The sequence below is a fragment of the Acomys russatus genome, chromosome 6 (assembly GCF_903995435.1).
Source record: "Acomys russatus chromosome 6, mAcoRus1.1, whole genome shotgun sequence".
Taxonomy (NCBI): Eukaryota; Metazoa; Chordata; class Mammalia; order Rodentia; family Muridae; genus Acomys; species Acomys russatus.
In genome coordinates this window covers 30,731,279-30,748,439 of record NC_067142.1, presented here as the reverse complement: position 1 = coordinate 30,748,439, position 17,161 = coordinate 30,731,279, and the positions used below count along the sequence as shown (strand labels likewise).

General features: G+C 43.5%; 1 protein-coding gene across 1 annotated transcript in view; it reads left to right on the top strand.

The window, feature by feature from the left end:
- Positions 1–17,161, top strand: part of Srgap2 (SLIT-ROBO Rho GTPase activating protein 2) — a 222,880-nt gene that overhangs the window by 139,675 nt on the left and 66,044 nt on the right. The window contains exon 5 of the mRNA XM_051147348.1: positions 10,105–10,167. Coding sequence (XP_051003305.1) covers positions 10,105–10,167 — 63 coding nt within the window. The remainder of the gene's footprint in view (positions 1–10,104; positions 10,168–17,161) is intronic.

Here is a 17,161-nt window from a genome sequence, read left to right as displayed (position 1 = left end):
TCTTACTATTGTTTTCTTGTTTAATTCTATTCTGATAGGATAAGATATAAATAATTATTCTAGTTCTTTTGTATTTTATAAGGCTGACTTTGTGACTAGAAAGTGGCATATTTCAGAGAAGGGTACATGGGATGTGAGAACATATATTCTATAACTTTTGGATGGAATATTCTGTCATTAGCTGCTAAATCCATTTGAACCATGGTGTAGTTTAGCCCTGAGGCATATTTGCTGGTTTTTAATACTGATGACTTAAAGATGAAAACAGGCTTCTGAAATCACTCTGTATTACTATTGATTTGGGACCTATCTGACCTTTTATGTCCATTGGCGTTTACTTTGTGTAATTGGGGACTAGGATGTTTTTGCATACATCTTTACAATTGTATCTTCTTAATGATTTCTTCCCTTTATTAGTATGAAATAGTCTTTTAAAATTTCTTTTGACTAACTTTGATTTCAGATGTCAGAATCATTATACCAGGCTGTTTTTCAGCTGCCATGTCTTCATAGATTCTCTTCTGTCCTGTGTCTCTCACTCTGTATCTTTACCAGTGAAGTGTACTTCTTGAAGACTACAGGGATTTGGGTATTTTTTTAAGATTTATTTATCTATTTATTGTGAATACAGTGCACTATGTGTATGTACACCTGCAGGCCAGAAGAGGGCATCAGATCACATTATAGATGGCTGTGAGTCACCATATGGTTGCTGGGAATTGAACTCAAGACCTCTGGGAGAGTAGACAGTGCTCTTAACCTCTGAGCCATCTCTCCAGCCCTGGATATAATTTTTAATGTTCTCATCCAGCCTATGCCTGTTTTTTAGTAAGTTTAAGCTTATTATTGATATTTATTCATCCTTCTAATTTAAACAGCAGTTTTTAAAATCAGAAATTCTAACACAGTCCAATCCAAACATATAATAACTTGATACCTGCTGGAGACTGATAGTAGGGAAATTGGAAAAGTCTTTTATTTTTCATCACTGAACTCAGATGCTTCTCTAAGAATAATAAACTTTGTGCAAGAAAAACATCGCAGTTGCTAACATATAATAGTTTTAAATCTATGCTAGATGAAAGCTGCTCAAGTGAACTCTGTCCTCCACTACTTTTCAGTGATTTTATATTTTAGTGGCTCTGGGTTTTGGTGGTGGTGGTGGTGGTGGTGGTTTGTTTGTTGTTGCATTTTGTTTTTAACATTTTATTGAATCTTTGTTTCACATTATATACCCCAGTCTCCATCATCTCCTTGTCCTCTCATACTCACCCTTCTCCCTTTCAACTTCCCCACCACCATAAAAACACACACAAAGAAACAAACTAAAAACAAAGCATAGAAAATATCTCATTGTGGAAGCTGTAGTATGTCACACAGTGTGTCCCCCAGCGTATCCCTCTGCCAGCACATCTTCACTTCCAAATATTCATTGCAATGAGTCATTGGTCTGATTTGAGATGTCTGGCTTCTGTGACACCATCAATATTGGATCTTCGCTGGGACTCTTCTCAGATATCCTGTTTGTTGCCCGGTGTCATAGAGATCCTGCAGCTTTGGGTTAGCAGGATTGGACCTTTCATGCATCTCAATAGTTCAAAGATGATATAGATTTTGGGGTGGGCCAACTGAGAACTCTTTGCCTGGGTGGTAGCTGAGCTGGTCAGCACACCAGCTCTCATATGTCTGCACCAGCAAGGTGAGCCCTCTATCCATCACTGTTCTGGCTAGGCTACCCAGTGCTGCCATCAGCAAGAGGCAGAGTCAGTTCTCCTGCTCTCATGCCCAGTCAAGGCATGGGACCCAGTCTCCCAAATGCCGCAGCCTATGTGGGGCTAGGCCAGCTCTCCCACTCTCACACTGCAGAGGTTGGATCACACATGCCTTTGCCATCAGGGCCAGCTCCACTGTGTTGCCCAGGTGAGGTGCAAGGCTCATTCTCCTGAGTACTACAGCTTGTGAGGGGCAGGGCTAGCGCTCCTGTTCTCATGCCCTCAGGGCCAGCTCTCCTGGCTACACCACATGGTGGGGGCATCACCCCTGCACTACCCATGCTAGCTCATGGCAGAGTGGCAGGGTAGCTCTACTGTGCTCTCCAGGGGAGGTGCAGGGCCAGCTCACCCACTCTCAGGACCCCAACCGCTGCAGGTGGCAAGGGATGAGGGGAGGAGGCTTTGGGGTCTTTTAATGCTATGTTTTGTTTTGTTTGGCTTGGTTTTTTGTTTTGTTTAGGTAATTCAACAGGAATCTGAAACAAGTAGTAGGATTTATAGTGCCTTGAGTCCCTGACATTTCTTCTGCAGTACAACCTTTTTCCCTGGGAAAATTCAGCTATACTCATTGACTTCTGAGTGAAATGGCTATTAGTAAATTAGTTTTACGGTGCTAACAAACTCAGAAGACTCCAAACATTTTTTTAAGCCAATATAAAAGCTTTTGAGATTCACTTACACTGAAGCAGTGTCATTAGAACTGAAACAGCCATGTGTGATTAGGAAGGCAAATGAGAAGTAGAAGGATTTACTGTGTAATAGCTGGATTTTTAAAAACGCAGATTTCTGTTTCTGGCAAGCTGGGCTGAGATAAGAAAAAAAGAAATCCTTAAACTAAGATCAGTTCATTTCTGTTAATGCCTTTGAGATGGAAAGACTTACATTCTGATAGGCTCAGACATCGGGTCAATGTCTATCTCTCTCAGCAGACTGTCAACTTTTAAACTCTCTGTTGTATATTCAAGCCACAAGTATATGACATATAATAGATGTTCTATAAATATTTGCTGATGGATATTTTTTTTTTTGTACATTCTCTAAAATCCAGCTGTCTTTCTGCCTTGCCAGAATCCAGTAATTGAGCCCAAACTTACTTTGAACTGTAATCAGCTATCTCAAGAGGGGAAGCTATTCAGCTCCTGTCTTGGTTGGTAGGCTCTAATCCTATCACTGCTGCTTTAAATTTAGTGAGTTATGACTAGTATTTTTAAATTAGATCAGCATAGGAAACATAAGAAGGCACTACACATAAGATTTCCGTTGTAGACATACCGGATTGTATTTTCAAAATGGAACATCCTTCCCTCCTACCCATATGCAGAGTATCGAAGCATTCCCAGTGTCTCGTGGCAAATTCAAGCTGCCCTTTCTTTAGGATATTTGTGTTACGATGATTTTACTATTGGTAGCATTTGTCATGCTAGAGATTCACCACCAAGGCCTTGAGCTGCCAGGCAAGCCTTCTATCACCAAACTATAACCCTAGCACTATATTTGTATATTGTATGACCTCGATCTCCCAGAGTGTAAGGTCCCAATAGAGCTCAGCCTTGCTAGAGTTATTGTTGGGACTTGCGAGGTCCTTCTTACACACAGGCAAGGGAATATCCTTGAAGGGAAATTCAGAAGGCATTTCTCAGCTCTGATCTGCTAGATCACCACTCTCTGTGCTCCTGCAGCAGTAGTCCCCATAGCACCACTGTTTGGTTTTTTTGTTTTGATTTGAACGAAGTTGGATGGGAGAGGGGAACCAAATTCAGTTACCACTATCACTGACATCAGCCTGAAACCTAATAGCCCACTCCCTTAAGTCCTATCCTAACCATTCAAAGCATTCTGGGCAAAGTGCCAGCTCAGGAACGTGACCTCTTTGAAATAGCGTGCCCCTGAAGCCTTCACCCTGGATTTGGTGGCATGTCTCCTGCTACAGAGCCCAACAGAACACTATATCTATCCCTTTCCTCTGAGATCTGGCCATATCCATTCAGTTTTAAATAAGATTTTTTTTTTTCCTTTTTGAACAGTTGGCCTCTGATATATCTTAAGGGGTGAAGAGAGGATGCTAGCACTGATGGAGATCTGTGCACTTGAAAATTGGAGTCTCTTTGGGAAAACTGCTGACACAGTCTCATTGTCACAGAATTAAATGACCCTGCTGTTTCTACCTGCTGACAGCTTCAGCCTTGGGACCAACTGAAATTAGCTCCTACCACATGGCAGAAACATGCTTTCATAAACGTACACATATACAAATAAGGAGAGATTTTGTGCCTAATAAAAGTTTTATAGTGTAGGTAGGCAAAGTATGCTGGTCTGAATAACTAGAAGATTAAAGAATCGGAGATTCTTCTGGTACAAACTAGACAATCCCATTGACACTCAGGAAATGTATTAACTTAAGAAAGTACAAATATGGGGGAAGTAGCTGCAGAGGTGACTTAATGGTTAAGAGTGCTAATGCTTTTCCAGAGGGCCCGTGTTTAGTTAGGTCCCAATCATCTGTCAGCTTCTAACTGTCACTACAGACCAGGGGATTGGATGCCTCTGGCCTCCTCAGGCATCTGTCCTCACTTGCACATACCCACATACAAGCATACACACCTACACATAATTAAAAATGATGAAATAACCCCTTAAAAAGGGACAAGTGACAGTCCTACATTCAGACCACACAGTTCTGCTGCCTTACTCTCAGGCGGAGTCAGGGTGGTGCACTTTGGGACACTGTGGAGATGAGGCTGTATTCTGAGTTCTGTCCAGTCTTTATCGGTTAGAAAAGGAAGACTTGCTGCTTTTGTAGCAGGCAGAGTGGGGCTCCCACACAGGCCAAAAGGTGGTGATACTTTTCAAAACACGGGATCCAGATCTGTGCACACCATCGTGCTTCCTCGTCCATTGTTAATTGTGCCACATTTTTATTCTAAATTTAGCTACCTTTCTTTTCTTTCTTTCTTTTTTTTTAAAGACAAAGATAACTATGCAAACATTGAAAAGAAAAACTTTACCCAAAGTTAACCACCCCCAGCTTCTGTTTGGTTTCCTGCAATGTTTAGATGAGTCATTCTTTTCCAAGAAAGTTTAAAGAAAAGAGATGCAGGCCCTGTGGTGGTGCACAAAGACTGCACTGTAAGTTCCTTTTCTTCCTGCCTAGAAACCCCTTTGCTTCTAGATAGAGAAGGGGACAGCTCTGGAGCCCTGCTTGTCTTGTGCTTGGCTTCATCAGTGTTGTTGTTCCTAGGAGTAAATGTGCTCCTTGTCTTTGGGTGGGGCTCACTCGTAGCTTCCCAGTTCCTCTAACCCCCTCGGTGGAGAGCTCCCGGCGGAAGCACTTCCTGTGGCCCTGCTTCTCCCTGAAGGCATGCTAAAGCCTCTGAGAGAGAGAACAGGTGGCCTTTTATCATCTGTGAAAGGAGAGACCCAGGCCAGTTCCTGCCTCTCTTGTGGGTTAGAATTGCTCTTGTTAGGAGCTTTAATTGTATATTTCAACTGAGCTTAACTAGACCTAGCTACAGGGGTGTTCCCAGCCCAGCCAAATCTGACTGTTTCAGCACCTTGTTCAAATAAACAGGGATAACAGTTCATTGGTCCTCCCAACTAATCAGAACACAAAAGGAAACATCTGCCTGTCTTAGTTGCTGTTTTATTGGTTAGACTTTCCCTCCTCTCTGCACCGTCTGTCGTCGTCCCCCCTCCCCCTTCCTCTTTCCACTCCTAGACTCCTACTAGTTAATTTAAGTCCTGGCTAAGCAACATAGCATAGGATCAGGTGCTGTCTCATTTAACCTCTGCCATTTAAACATAAGAATGAGATGAGAAGGGCTGGAAGGCTGGAAGGCTGGAAGGGGAGCTTCTGGTGCTGGGAAGGTGGCAGTCCATAGTGACACTCCTGGCCACCTCTGACCTTGCTGACTCTAAGGCAGATGGTTAGTCATTTTCTCCGCTCTTCACCTCCTTGCTCCTCTTCCTTCTGTGGCAGTCAGCCGTCCTGGCCGTGGGAGGGGCTGCAGTGTGAAATTGTAGATAAGAGACATTCTCTGCCCAACAGTTGGGAACTACTCTTTTCCCAGGTAACTGGATGAGAGGTACAAGGAATTGGAAATCTAGAACAACAAGATGTCCCTGTCATTTTTGCTAGCACCTGGGTCCTTGTAGGGGACTTGTGCATCGTCTTTTCCTCTGCCCCGGAGCCAGCCTGTTTGGCTCAAATGTGGACATGTGGTTAGAAATAAGTTCAAGCCACAAAGAAAGAGACCACCATTTCCAATCACAGTGTCTCAAGAAGGCAGAATTTTATTGTTGATCCAGAAAAACAGGAGAAAGCTTATACTTGATCAAGCACACAAGGCCAGGAAGTGTTCTTGGTTTTTATTCTAAAGCAGGTAGTGACTGTCTTTTCCCATTGGATGGGGTCCCACCCCAGTCCTTCATGATCCACCGGTTTTATAACAATCAGCACAAAGGAAATAAGAAAGGGGCCAGCTACTTGAGTTTCAAGAATGCAGCAAGGCCTTTGTATGAATAAAAGCTTTACTGGGTCAGGGATTAAAGCATTTACATAAAGGCTTTACAAGGTGGAAGAGATAAAATGATTTGATTTTTTTTGTTATAAACAAAAGTTTTATGTGTTTGACAGAAAGGACTAATATTTAATGTTTCTTACACTAAGGAGACAGGCAAAGCATCACATGGAACCATAGAGTGGTAGAGGCTGTCAACTTGACACAGACCTAAAGAGTCAACTGGGAAAAGGAGGCTCTGTGGAGGAATCATCTCTGTGGGGTTGTCCCTCTTGTGTCTGTGAGACATTTTTAAATTGCTAATTGTTGTAGGGGGTCTTAGCCCACTGTGGGTAGTACCATTCCTAGGCAGGTAGGCTTGGGCTGTATAAGAAACGTAGCTGACTGTGAGCCTGGAAGAAGCCAGTAAGCAGCATTCCTCCATGGTCTCTCTTCAGTTCCTGCCTTCAGTTTCTGCCCTGGCTTCCCTCAATGATGGACATCAACTGGGCTATGTAAGCCAAATAAACCTTTTCCTCCCCCAGCTTACTTTTGATCAGTGTTTTATCATAGCATCAGATGAACCAAACTAGGACAGTTAGAAAAGGTCTTAGTGTTTTAGGCTAGCATATAAAGCAATGAGTTTCATCCTGGCATCTTAATACATATGTGTCATTATATTTTGTTCTCTCTTGTTCCCCTCCCTCAGAGCTCTTCCTATGTTCCTCCCTCCAGCTGTTTCCCTTTTGTTCTGCCAGTTCACACCAACTTCTGCTTTCTTATTACATGTATTCTGTTACTCTATTTCCCAGCTCTCTAAAAATCTCTTCCTCCCCGGAGCTGGAGAGATGGCTCAGTGGTTAAGAGCACTGGCTCCTCTTCGAGAGGACCCGGGTTCAATTCCCAGCACCCAGATGGCAGGCCAAACTGTCTGTAACTCCAATTCCAGGGAATCCGACACCCTCACACAGACATACATGCAGGCAAAACACCAGTGTACACGAAATAAAAGTAAAATCCTAATTAAAACAAAAATCTCTTCCTACCCTTTCACAATGCCCTTTCTAGTTTCATGGCCTACACGTGCAAATTTAAGTCTAGATTCTACATGAGAGAACAGATATGGTATTTGCTTTCCCAAGTCTGACTTCCAGTTATATCCATTTTCTTTCCAAAGTCATGATTTCATTATTTTTGCGACTACATAAAGTTTTCTTGTGTATATGTGCCACATTTTATTTCTCTATTCATATGTTAGTGGAGATCTATGATGGTTCCATTTCCTGCCTACAATGAACATGTATGTGCATGTATCCCTGGTGTGTTTACTTAGAGTCCTTTAGGTGTCTTCTCAAGATTGGTATAGCTGGATCATATGGCTCTGTAGTTTTAGAGGGTGCAGCTTTGTAGTTACCGTTTTCTTATGACACCATTCTGACGGGGGTGTGATGGAATCTAAAGCAATTTAATTTGCATTTCTCTGATGGCTAAGGATCTTGAACATTTAAAAAAATATTTACTGGCCACTTCTATTTCTTCCTTTAGGTACTTTCTGTTGAGTTCATTAGCCTAATTGTTGGCTGGATGATTTGAGCATCGGGGTGTTTAATATTTGAAAGTATTTGTAGACTCTAGATAACCAGATGGTTACTTGGAAAAGACCTATCTCCCATTCTGTAGGTTCTCTTCACTCTGGTACTTGTTTCCTTTGCTATACAAAATGCTTTTTAATTTGATGTAATACTCCTTCTCAGTTTTTAAGCTTATTTCCTGTGCCTTTAGAGTCCTTTCCAGAAAGTTCTTGCCAGTGCATATATCTTGGAATTTCTTCCCTAGATGTTTCAAAGTTCCAGATGGTGCAGGAACTATAAGGGAAAGACTTATTTTATGGAAGAGAAATTAAGCCCAGATAAGTTGACCAGAGCAGCCGCGTTATAGAAGATGCTGTAGTTTGACTGTGAAATGTCCCTCACAGGCACCTATATTTGCACACTTGGTTCCCAGATGGTGGCACTATTTGGGAAGGTTGAGGAACCTTAGGAGTTGCAAACTTCCTGGAAGAAGTGGGCCACATGTGGGACAGGCCTTGATGTTTTATAGTCCACTTTGATAGCCTGCTCATCCTCTGTTTCCTGGTCTGCTATCCTCCCCACTCCTGCCACCATCCCTTTCCCACCAAGATGGAATGTATCCTCTTGAATTGTAAGCCATAATAAACCATGCCTCCCTTCAATTGTTTCCTGAAAGATATTTTGTCAAAGAAACAACAAAAATAACAAATGCACAGCCAGCAGGTGATAAAAAAAGCTGAAACTAACAGCAACTTTAGTAGTTGTTAATTTGAGGGTCCTTCCACCCCATTTTTAAAATTGCCAAATACAAAACACATAGCTATTCATGATAGAAGTCACACTATGCTATATTCCATAATGAATACGCAAATAGAAAAAAAAAAAAGCAAAAAACTTAAGAGTAAACTGGCAAAACAGTTAATGACTGCTCAGGCTCAGGTTGGCAAGGTGACTCAGTGGATAAAAGCCCTTACTAACTTGATAACAATCCTGACAACCTGAGTTTGATGCCCAGAAACTACATGTTGGAGAGAGCTGACTCATGCAAGTTTTCTCTGCCCTCAATGTGCCCTGTGGGCATGCATGCTTTCTGCCCCACCCCCTCTCACGCACGCGCGCGCGCGCACACACACACACACACACACACACACACACACACACTCACCCTGAAAGAAGCAGTATGAAAGGACTCTTCCCTTACTTCAGGAATGGGCTTTGATGAGTGTCACTTAGCGGGTGGAGATGCAGCTCAGAGTGCTTGCCTGGTATCCATCCATAAGACCACAGTTCACCTCCCAGTATGGAAAAGTAAAAAGCTCGAAGTGTGCTCAGGTGTTGTAGGTATCTGAATTTTTGGTATTGAACGATAATAGTAACTCCATGATGCCAATTGTTTTTACTCTCTGCATTCTTGGGCTTGACTGTTAACATTTGGTGTAGAAGGTTTCTCTCCCGCTCCTTCATTCTTCTCCTTCTGTTCTTCATGGGTAGATGCCAGCCTACAGTGGGCAGCAGCGAAAGAGCAAAGAGCTACTGCTGCTCAGAATTAGCCTGTTGGAAACTCCTTAACATATATTTATCAGAGTCAGGCATTAACAGACTGCAAGAAATTATCGTTGAAGAACCACTGTTTGGGGAATTTGGGAAAGAATGAAGCAAGTGAGATTGGATGACCTGTAGGCCTTAACTTCTGTGCCAGAAAAAACAAATGCATTCAATTTGAGGTGGTTTTTCCTTCTATGGAGAAGGAATGTGCAGGCCAGTCCTGTGGATCCTAGCCTGCTTTTGGTCTGTGTGCTATCAGGTTAGAAGTACAGTACCTTCCTGCTTGGAATTTTCTGTTGAGTTTAGGGTCCTTGAGTAGTTATATCCTTTTCTTTGTCTTGTCCTGTTGTACATCTTACTTTCCTTAGTAATCCAATGGAGTGTTTGCTTACAAATATCAGAGAAACATGGTCTACCTAGCCACGGTTGCTAGGTAGGATGTAGCTCTCAGGCCTGCTTTTGGGACCAATTGAGAAATCAAGGGCTGTAACCCATTTTCCCTCTACATTATTGCCTTTACTGGGCTATAGAAAGGGCCCATTTCATTTCATTAAAACTCTTTGAGTAATCTGACCATAATTGGTTATCCGATTTACTAGGTTAAATAATGGGATGTAATTGAGTCTATGTCGTTGCAGAGCCTGTGCTGCTCTTGCCTTTGCTCCCACCTCCCATCTCCATCTGTTTGTCAATTAACCTTCCTTCCTCTTTCCTTTACAGAGTAAAGAAGTTGGCCAGCAGCTCCAAGATGATTTGATGAAGGTCCTGAACGAGCTTTATTCGGTAAATCAGATGGGTTGCCTGGCTCTTTGATCATTGCGAGAAGCAGCATTTGGCAGTTTGCAGCAGCAATCACGTCACCAACAAAACTCAGCGGATGCTGAGGAGAGTGCATATTCCCCATTGGGGGTGACCCCACCCATACTTCTTTTTTTTTTTTCCCCACTCAATTTTTTTTTTCAAAACCAAATGAGCCAAACAATATTTTTCCACTTGTGCAATTTTACTCTGGTTTCATCTGGGGCACCATTGAGAGAAACCAGCCAAGGCCTAGGTTTACCAGCACAGCTGTCACCATCACCCGCAAGCTAGGGACCCCAAACTTCATGGTCAAGAAATGTAGCCTACATTGCACTTCTGCTTATTGGAAAACATTTATAGTCTTAGGTTACGCATCAGACCTTAGCTTAATTGTGGTTTGAGATGAGAGCCGGTGCTGTAAACGGGCCCGCAGATTCCTAAAGTTTGCAATGTGAAAAAAAAAAAAAAAAAAAAAAAAAGACTACTGTTTCAGGCAAGGAGAGCATTGCAAAACACGGCAGAGAGGTAAGCTGGGGGCTTGAAGAAAAGAATACAGTCTACTTTGAATACTCGGATGGCAGGCTGCGAGGCTGATATGTGCTATGTGCCCCAGAACCACTGGTGGTTGTTTTCCCTCAGCCATGTTTTCTTAATTATATTGAAAACATGTACCCACCACAGAAGTTCCTACTGCCATAGGAGGAATGCTTCAGTTGGACCCTTTCCAGAGTTTGGCTCTGTCAGCACTATGTGCCATTTTCCAGATTGCTCTAACCTATTTGGAGGTGGAAATGATTTCCTATATTTACTTCTCCCTCCCTCCCTCCCTCCCTCCTCTCTTCCCTCTCTCCGTCCTCCTTCCCCTTCCCATGCTTCTTCATCCCTTCCTTCGCAGGATGGGCAGGCAGCAATGATGTGTTTCACAAGCATCTGAGATCAGAGAATTCTAACATCTTGATCCAGAAGCTTAGGTGTGGCCAGTATGTCATGGCAACTGTTGGCAAATAGACTTGAGGATCATCTCATTTGTCTCCAGTGATGCTCCAATTGTTTTGAATTTCTATTCTCTGACTCTTACACTCAGGAGCCAAATCATAGGTGGTGCTCTCTATACCCCAAGATTTCATTTCTCTCAAATGAAATTAAGACTTTTTAAAAATAGAAGCATGGCACGATGTGAGCCATTTTCAGAGCGATGAGTCTGCTAAACCTTGTCTTTTCATTGCTTTACTTCTCTTTATTTTTAGAGCATCTTCTAGGTAGCAAGAAGAGCTGAGACGTGCTTCTGGGGAGTTTCTCTAGCATAACGAATGACGCATGTTATTATATGACTTCTTTTATCTTCTGAATAAATAAGCATCTCGGGCCTTTGCTACTTGCTGCTGTTTCTCAAAACTCAAGCAGCAAACCTCAAACCAACTCAGACCCAGCGTCATGCTTTTGCAGTGAGGCAGAAGAGGAAGAACAGTGTCTGAAGAACTGTTAGCTTTATCTTCCTTCGTAAGATTTGATTTAAAAAGCAAATGAGCCAGGCGTGGTGGCGCACGCCTTTAATCCCAGCACTCGGGAGACAGAGGCAGGCAGATCACTGTGAGTTCGAGGCCAGCCTGGTCTACAAAGTGAGTCCAGGACAGCCAAGGCTACACAGAGAAACCCTGTCTCGAAAAAACAAAACAAAACAAAGCAAATGCTAGTGTGTTAGCTGTGCTGGAATAAGGAAGAAATCCATGGAGCTTGCTGTTCTTTCTGAAAAAGGCCAAGCCGGAAGATTCTCCCCACCCTTGCCCCATGCCTCCTGGCCACTGTTGATTATTCTTAATATTTATTTTGAGTGTTTATAAGGGACCTTTCCCAGAAGTTGGTTCTCTCCTGCCACCTTTTGGATCTGAGGATCCAACTCAGGCCCTTAAGCCTCTATGTAGTCAGCTGTCTCCCAGCCCTGAGACTTCTATGCTTAATCTTCAGACCAGTATTGGCAATTGCATCTGTGGCCACCATGAGCCCACAGTTAATACAGATGTAAAGCCTTCCCACTAGCATTCACATGTGGAATTAGTAGGTGTGATGCCCTCTGCTTTGAGGTAAACTGGTATACTTAAGATTTGTCCAAGTCCCAAATAAAGCTTAGATATTTATATCTAAATGGAAAGAAAAAAAAAAAAATAGACGAGGACACCAAGAAGTACCAGAGAGGGCAGAACAGACTCTGGTACACCGAGTCGTAAACAGTGTGGTCTCCCCTATTCCTTCAAAGTGGAATGTGTGGCAATGTCTGCTGATGTTTTTAGTTGTCACAGCTGGAGAAGTTGGAGGCCTAGTGGCATCTAAAAAGCAGAGGCAAGTAGGACAATTTACCACAATAATTATCAGATTCTAAATGTCAGTAGTACCAAGATTGAGAAACCTGAGTGTGCTGACCCTAGGTTGCTAAATTAGACACCTGAGATCCTCTCCTGCCCTGACTGCTAGCTTCGTGGACTCGGAGGGACACCTCCCACTGCAAAAATCAGCGTGTTGACCAGAGTTGGTGTGAAGTTTGTTGGTTTTCCACCCAACTCTTCCCCAGAAGCAGCAGCAAGCACTATGCTCTGATACCTGCTTGCTGTGTGGCTCTTAGTGACTAGAGAATTCATATTTCCAAAAGGTCAGACTAGAGTTAGGGAGCAAATGAGACTGAGGATTCTATATAGATCATTGAAAAAGTTGCAGGCTGGAATTAAGAGTTGTTGCTTATGTAGGGCGAGATTAGCTTAGACCTGAGATCAGAGTGGCTTTCTATCCTTTTTGCTGGTTAGCCTAGGGCTCATGAACAGAGAGCCATATGTGGTCACAGGCCTTTAATTCAACACTTGAGAAGCAGAGGCAGGTGGGTCTGTTGAGTTCAAGGCCAGCCAGGATGACACAATGAGCCCTGTCTTAAATAGTTTCCTGGGGCATATTTTTAGTGCTGAATTGGTAGTCTTGGGGAAAGCAGGATGTTAGTCACCCTGCATGAGATAGTGGCTTCCTCAAGTAGGAACTTGATACTACAGTCCGCTGGCTTTAGGAAGCCATTTGCTGTGCATGTGCTCTCGCTCTTTGGGCATTGGGAAGAGAGCAGGGAGAGTTTCTTCTAAGGAGCATTTCCCTTATCTGCTCTCCTTAAGAAAACAGGAAACGACCTCTGCTTTCACTGGCCCTGTCAGCATAGAAATGATGTGTGATTTGTGGGGCACTGGAAAAAGAGATGACGGTATTGAGAACCCTCTCTATTTTTTCAGTGCTCTTCTTGCAGTTTCCCCTAACATCCATGAATCCTTCTTTTGAGGGAACCAATTACTCAAGGGTTGATCATATAAGTACTTTTAAACCTTGATGAGCCAAGGGGCAAAGCCCAGGTAGTTCTAAATAAAGATGCCTTTGAACAAGAGCTCCAGAACCCCAGCACGAGTAGCCAGCTGCTCCTCTGCATCTTCCTCTTCTGCCTGAAGGGGCTTTGATTTCCCTGACTTAGCATTTTGTGCCAGGGGGAGTTTCCCACAGCTGTTCTTCCAGAGAGCAGTCCCAGTGATTTTGCACATATGTATGCTGGTCCATTATCCCCTCTCCATCACAAAGAGATGGCTAGCTTGTAAGCCAGGGTAAAGTGGTTTTCCTTTTCTTTCTGATGTAGGAATGCCTTTGAAGTCAGAGGGCAGTGCTTTGCAAAGGACTCTGGGATTGTCTGCCTCGACTGTACAGGGAGGCTGTGTCTGGAAAACCCCAGGAAGCCCCCACAGGAAAGAGTATACATGGAGGCGGGGAAGCCACGTGGATTGGCTGTGAAGAGCCAAGGAAACACTGGCGGGGAGGGGGTGTAGTAGGACACTCTGGGACTATTTCCGTCAGAGGTTTTATGCTTCTGTACTATCCCTGAATATGTCTCCTTGACTTGATGCAGCAGCTGTTTGCAGAGCTGCTCCAAATTGAAATTCAGCACGTGTTCCCCTTGAAACAGTGTCAGCTAATAGTCCCTAGATACGGTTTGTCTGTTTGACCATGGCATTAGACACTAGGGATATAAAGACAAATAAGAAACAGTGTTAAACTCAAGGCATTTGGTTTTAAAATGGGGGTGGGGCAGAAAATGAAAAAGCAAGTAAAAATAAGGTGACAACTCTTAATATGTCTATGATGGCGAGGGGTATAGGTCATGCTCCTTGGAGAGGCACAAGAATTGAATCTTTTTTATTTATTTATTTATTTATTTATTCACTTCACATCCCAATTATAACCCCCTCCCTCCTCTCCTTCCAGTCTCACCTTCCTTCCCTCTTTCCTCCTCCCTTTTCCCCTATTCCTTAGAAAAGAGGAGCCCACCCACCCACCCACTCACCCCAGCTCATCAAGTCCCATCAGGACTGAGCATGTCCTCCTCCCCTGTCATCTGGTGAGGCATCCCCACCAGGGGGAGTGATCAAAAAGCAGGCAACAGAGTCCATATCAGAGACAGCTTCCCCCTCCCCTTACTAGTGGACCCACATGAAGCCTGAGCTGCCCATTGGCTACATGTGTGTAGTGGGCCTTGGTTCAGTCCGTGCATGGCCCTTGGTTGTTGCTTCAGATTCCACAGGCCCCTGGGCCCTGGTTAGTTGGCTCTGTTGGTCTCTTGTGGAGCTCCTGTCACCTCCAGGTCCTTCTGTCCATCCCCTCACTTTTCCACAAGACTCCCTAGGCTTCACAGGGGCCTAGCTGTCCTCTGAGACAGTGGATCCCAGCAGCGGATCCAAACAGATGCAGGAACACTCAAGAATTGACTCCTAATTGCCAATTGCCAAGAAGCCTTAGGTTTTCACCCTATGTTCTCCCCAGTTCCCTTCATTGAGGTCTGTCTTCACAGTGCTGTATCTTCTCCGTTCTCATTCCTCTCTCTGGGGCTCTTATTGATAACCTGCTTTCAGCCTTTTCTTCTCTCTATACTGTGTTTCCTCTGAGTTGCCTACTTTGGTCTTGTTTATTCTATAAAACACTGGGAACTTCCTCAAATGTCTGGGACTTTTTAGTTTCTCTGGGTAGCCCTGACTGTCCTGGAACCTGCTCTATAGACCAGGCTGGCCTCGAACTCAGAGATCCATCTGCCTCTGCCTCCCGAATGCTGGAAATAAAGATGTGCACCATCACATTTGGCTGCCTGCTCATATTTTAAAGTGAGGCATATATGATATTTCCCAACTATGGAAGAGAGTGCAAAGAAAAAAGTCATGCTATCTTTGAGAATTTAATTTCTCAGATTGGGTAATGCCTTATTTTCTTGTCTTGAGAGGTTTCTTTTTTTTTTTTTTTTTTTTTTTTTTAATTCATATTACATCTCAATTGTTAGCCCATCCCTTGTATCATCCCATTCCTCCCTCCCTCCCGCTTTCCCTCTACTCCCCTCCCCTATGTCTGTGACTGAGGGGGACCTCCTCCCCCTGTATATGTTCATAGAGTCTCTTCTTGATGACCTGTTATCCTTCCTCTGAGTGCCACCAGGTCTCCTCATCAAGGGGACGTGGTCAGAAATGGGGCACCAGAGTTTGTATGAAAGTCAGACCCCACTCTCCACTCAGTGGTGGAGAATGTCCTGTTCATCGGCTAGGTCTGAGTAGGGGTTCAAAGTTTACTGCCTATATTTTCCTTGGCTGGTGCCGTAGTTTGAGCAGGACCCCAGGAATGAGAGGTTTCTTTAAGGGCAAGGAACAATGTAAGTTGCTGGTTTTACTGTATCTTGAGTGTTTTGACCTGCCATGTTCATTTGCCATGATTCCTCTTTATCCTGTACTTCATAAAATAAAAGTTCACTGTTTTATAATGTTTTACTCTAGTGCTTGAATTCCTTAGTCTCATTCAAGTGAAAAATGGAAAGAAAAAAAAAAAAAAAACCCTACCTGTCCTTCCTCAGCCAGCAGGACAGGTGCCTTTCTTCTTCACCTGGAAAAGTAGTGCTTGACTCAGGTTTCCTAGAAAATTTTAAGCATAAGCAAGGTGGAGCTTCCAGAAAATGCTGTCAGGTTCAGGGTGAGGTGAATATTTAAATTACTCTGTCTAACAGGAGAGACAATTGAGACTGTACTGAACCTCTGTGTTCTTTCTCCTTCTTGCAACTTCAGTGAACCTAAGTACACCCAGGAGGTGCCAGGTTTTCCCGGCCTCAGCACCACTGACATTCTAAAACAGACACCTTTTGGTTATGGACGCTTCACGAATCCCTATCTCTACCTACTAGCAACTTCTAAGTCCCAGACATTGCCAGCTGTTACCTGGGGTCTAAAACAGCCCCCGATTGCGACCCTACCCTCAGCTGAGCAGTTTCTTTCCTAGATGAAATCAGTTTCTTTCTTCAGGATTCCCTTGCCTGTCCTTTATCTTGCCTCCTAGCTAATTCAGCTTCAGTCCTCTGCAGAGGATCATCACTGTCACTTAGCAGCTAAGATGGGGACTGTCGAGTTAGATGAACCTAGGTTTGAATTCTGACTTTGCCATTTACTGGTTGTAAGACTTCCGGTGCCAGAGGTGATATGGTGGAGACCTGCCTTCTTTAGAGGTAGAAATACAAACATGTCCATCATAGGTACTCTGAGGATCAAGTCAGGCGGCACACACAAAGCCCGACAGTGTGCCCTGAATGCTAGATGTGATTCGTGATAGGGGGTCGCTTTCTATTTCTCGTCTTCAAAGAAACCTCGTGACATCAAAATTTCAGCGCTTGTGAATTTACGATTGCTTGATTTGTTATCAAGTGTTTTAATCCCACATAGAATCTGGATGCTGCCTATGTGGAAAAAGAAACTTCCTGCAGAGTAAGGACAACCCCTGTTTGGCTAGAAGTAATATACTTGGGAAGACTGGAAATGAGCTGAGAGTCTGTCTTCCTGACCTTCTTGCTAAAAAATAGTATTTGATTCCTAGATAATAGCTCTTGAAAATTTCAAAAATTACATTCCCCCCCCCCTTTTTTTTTTTTATTCTATGTGCATTG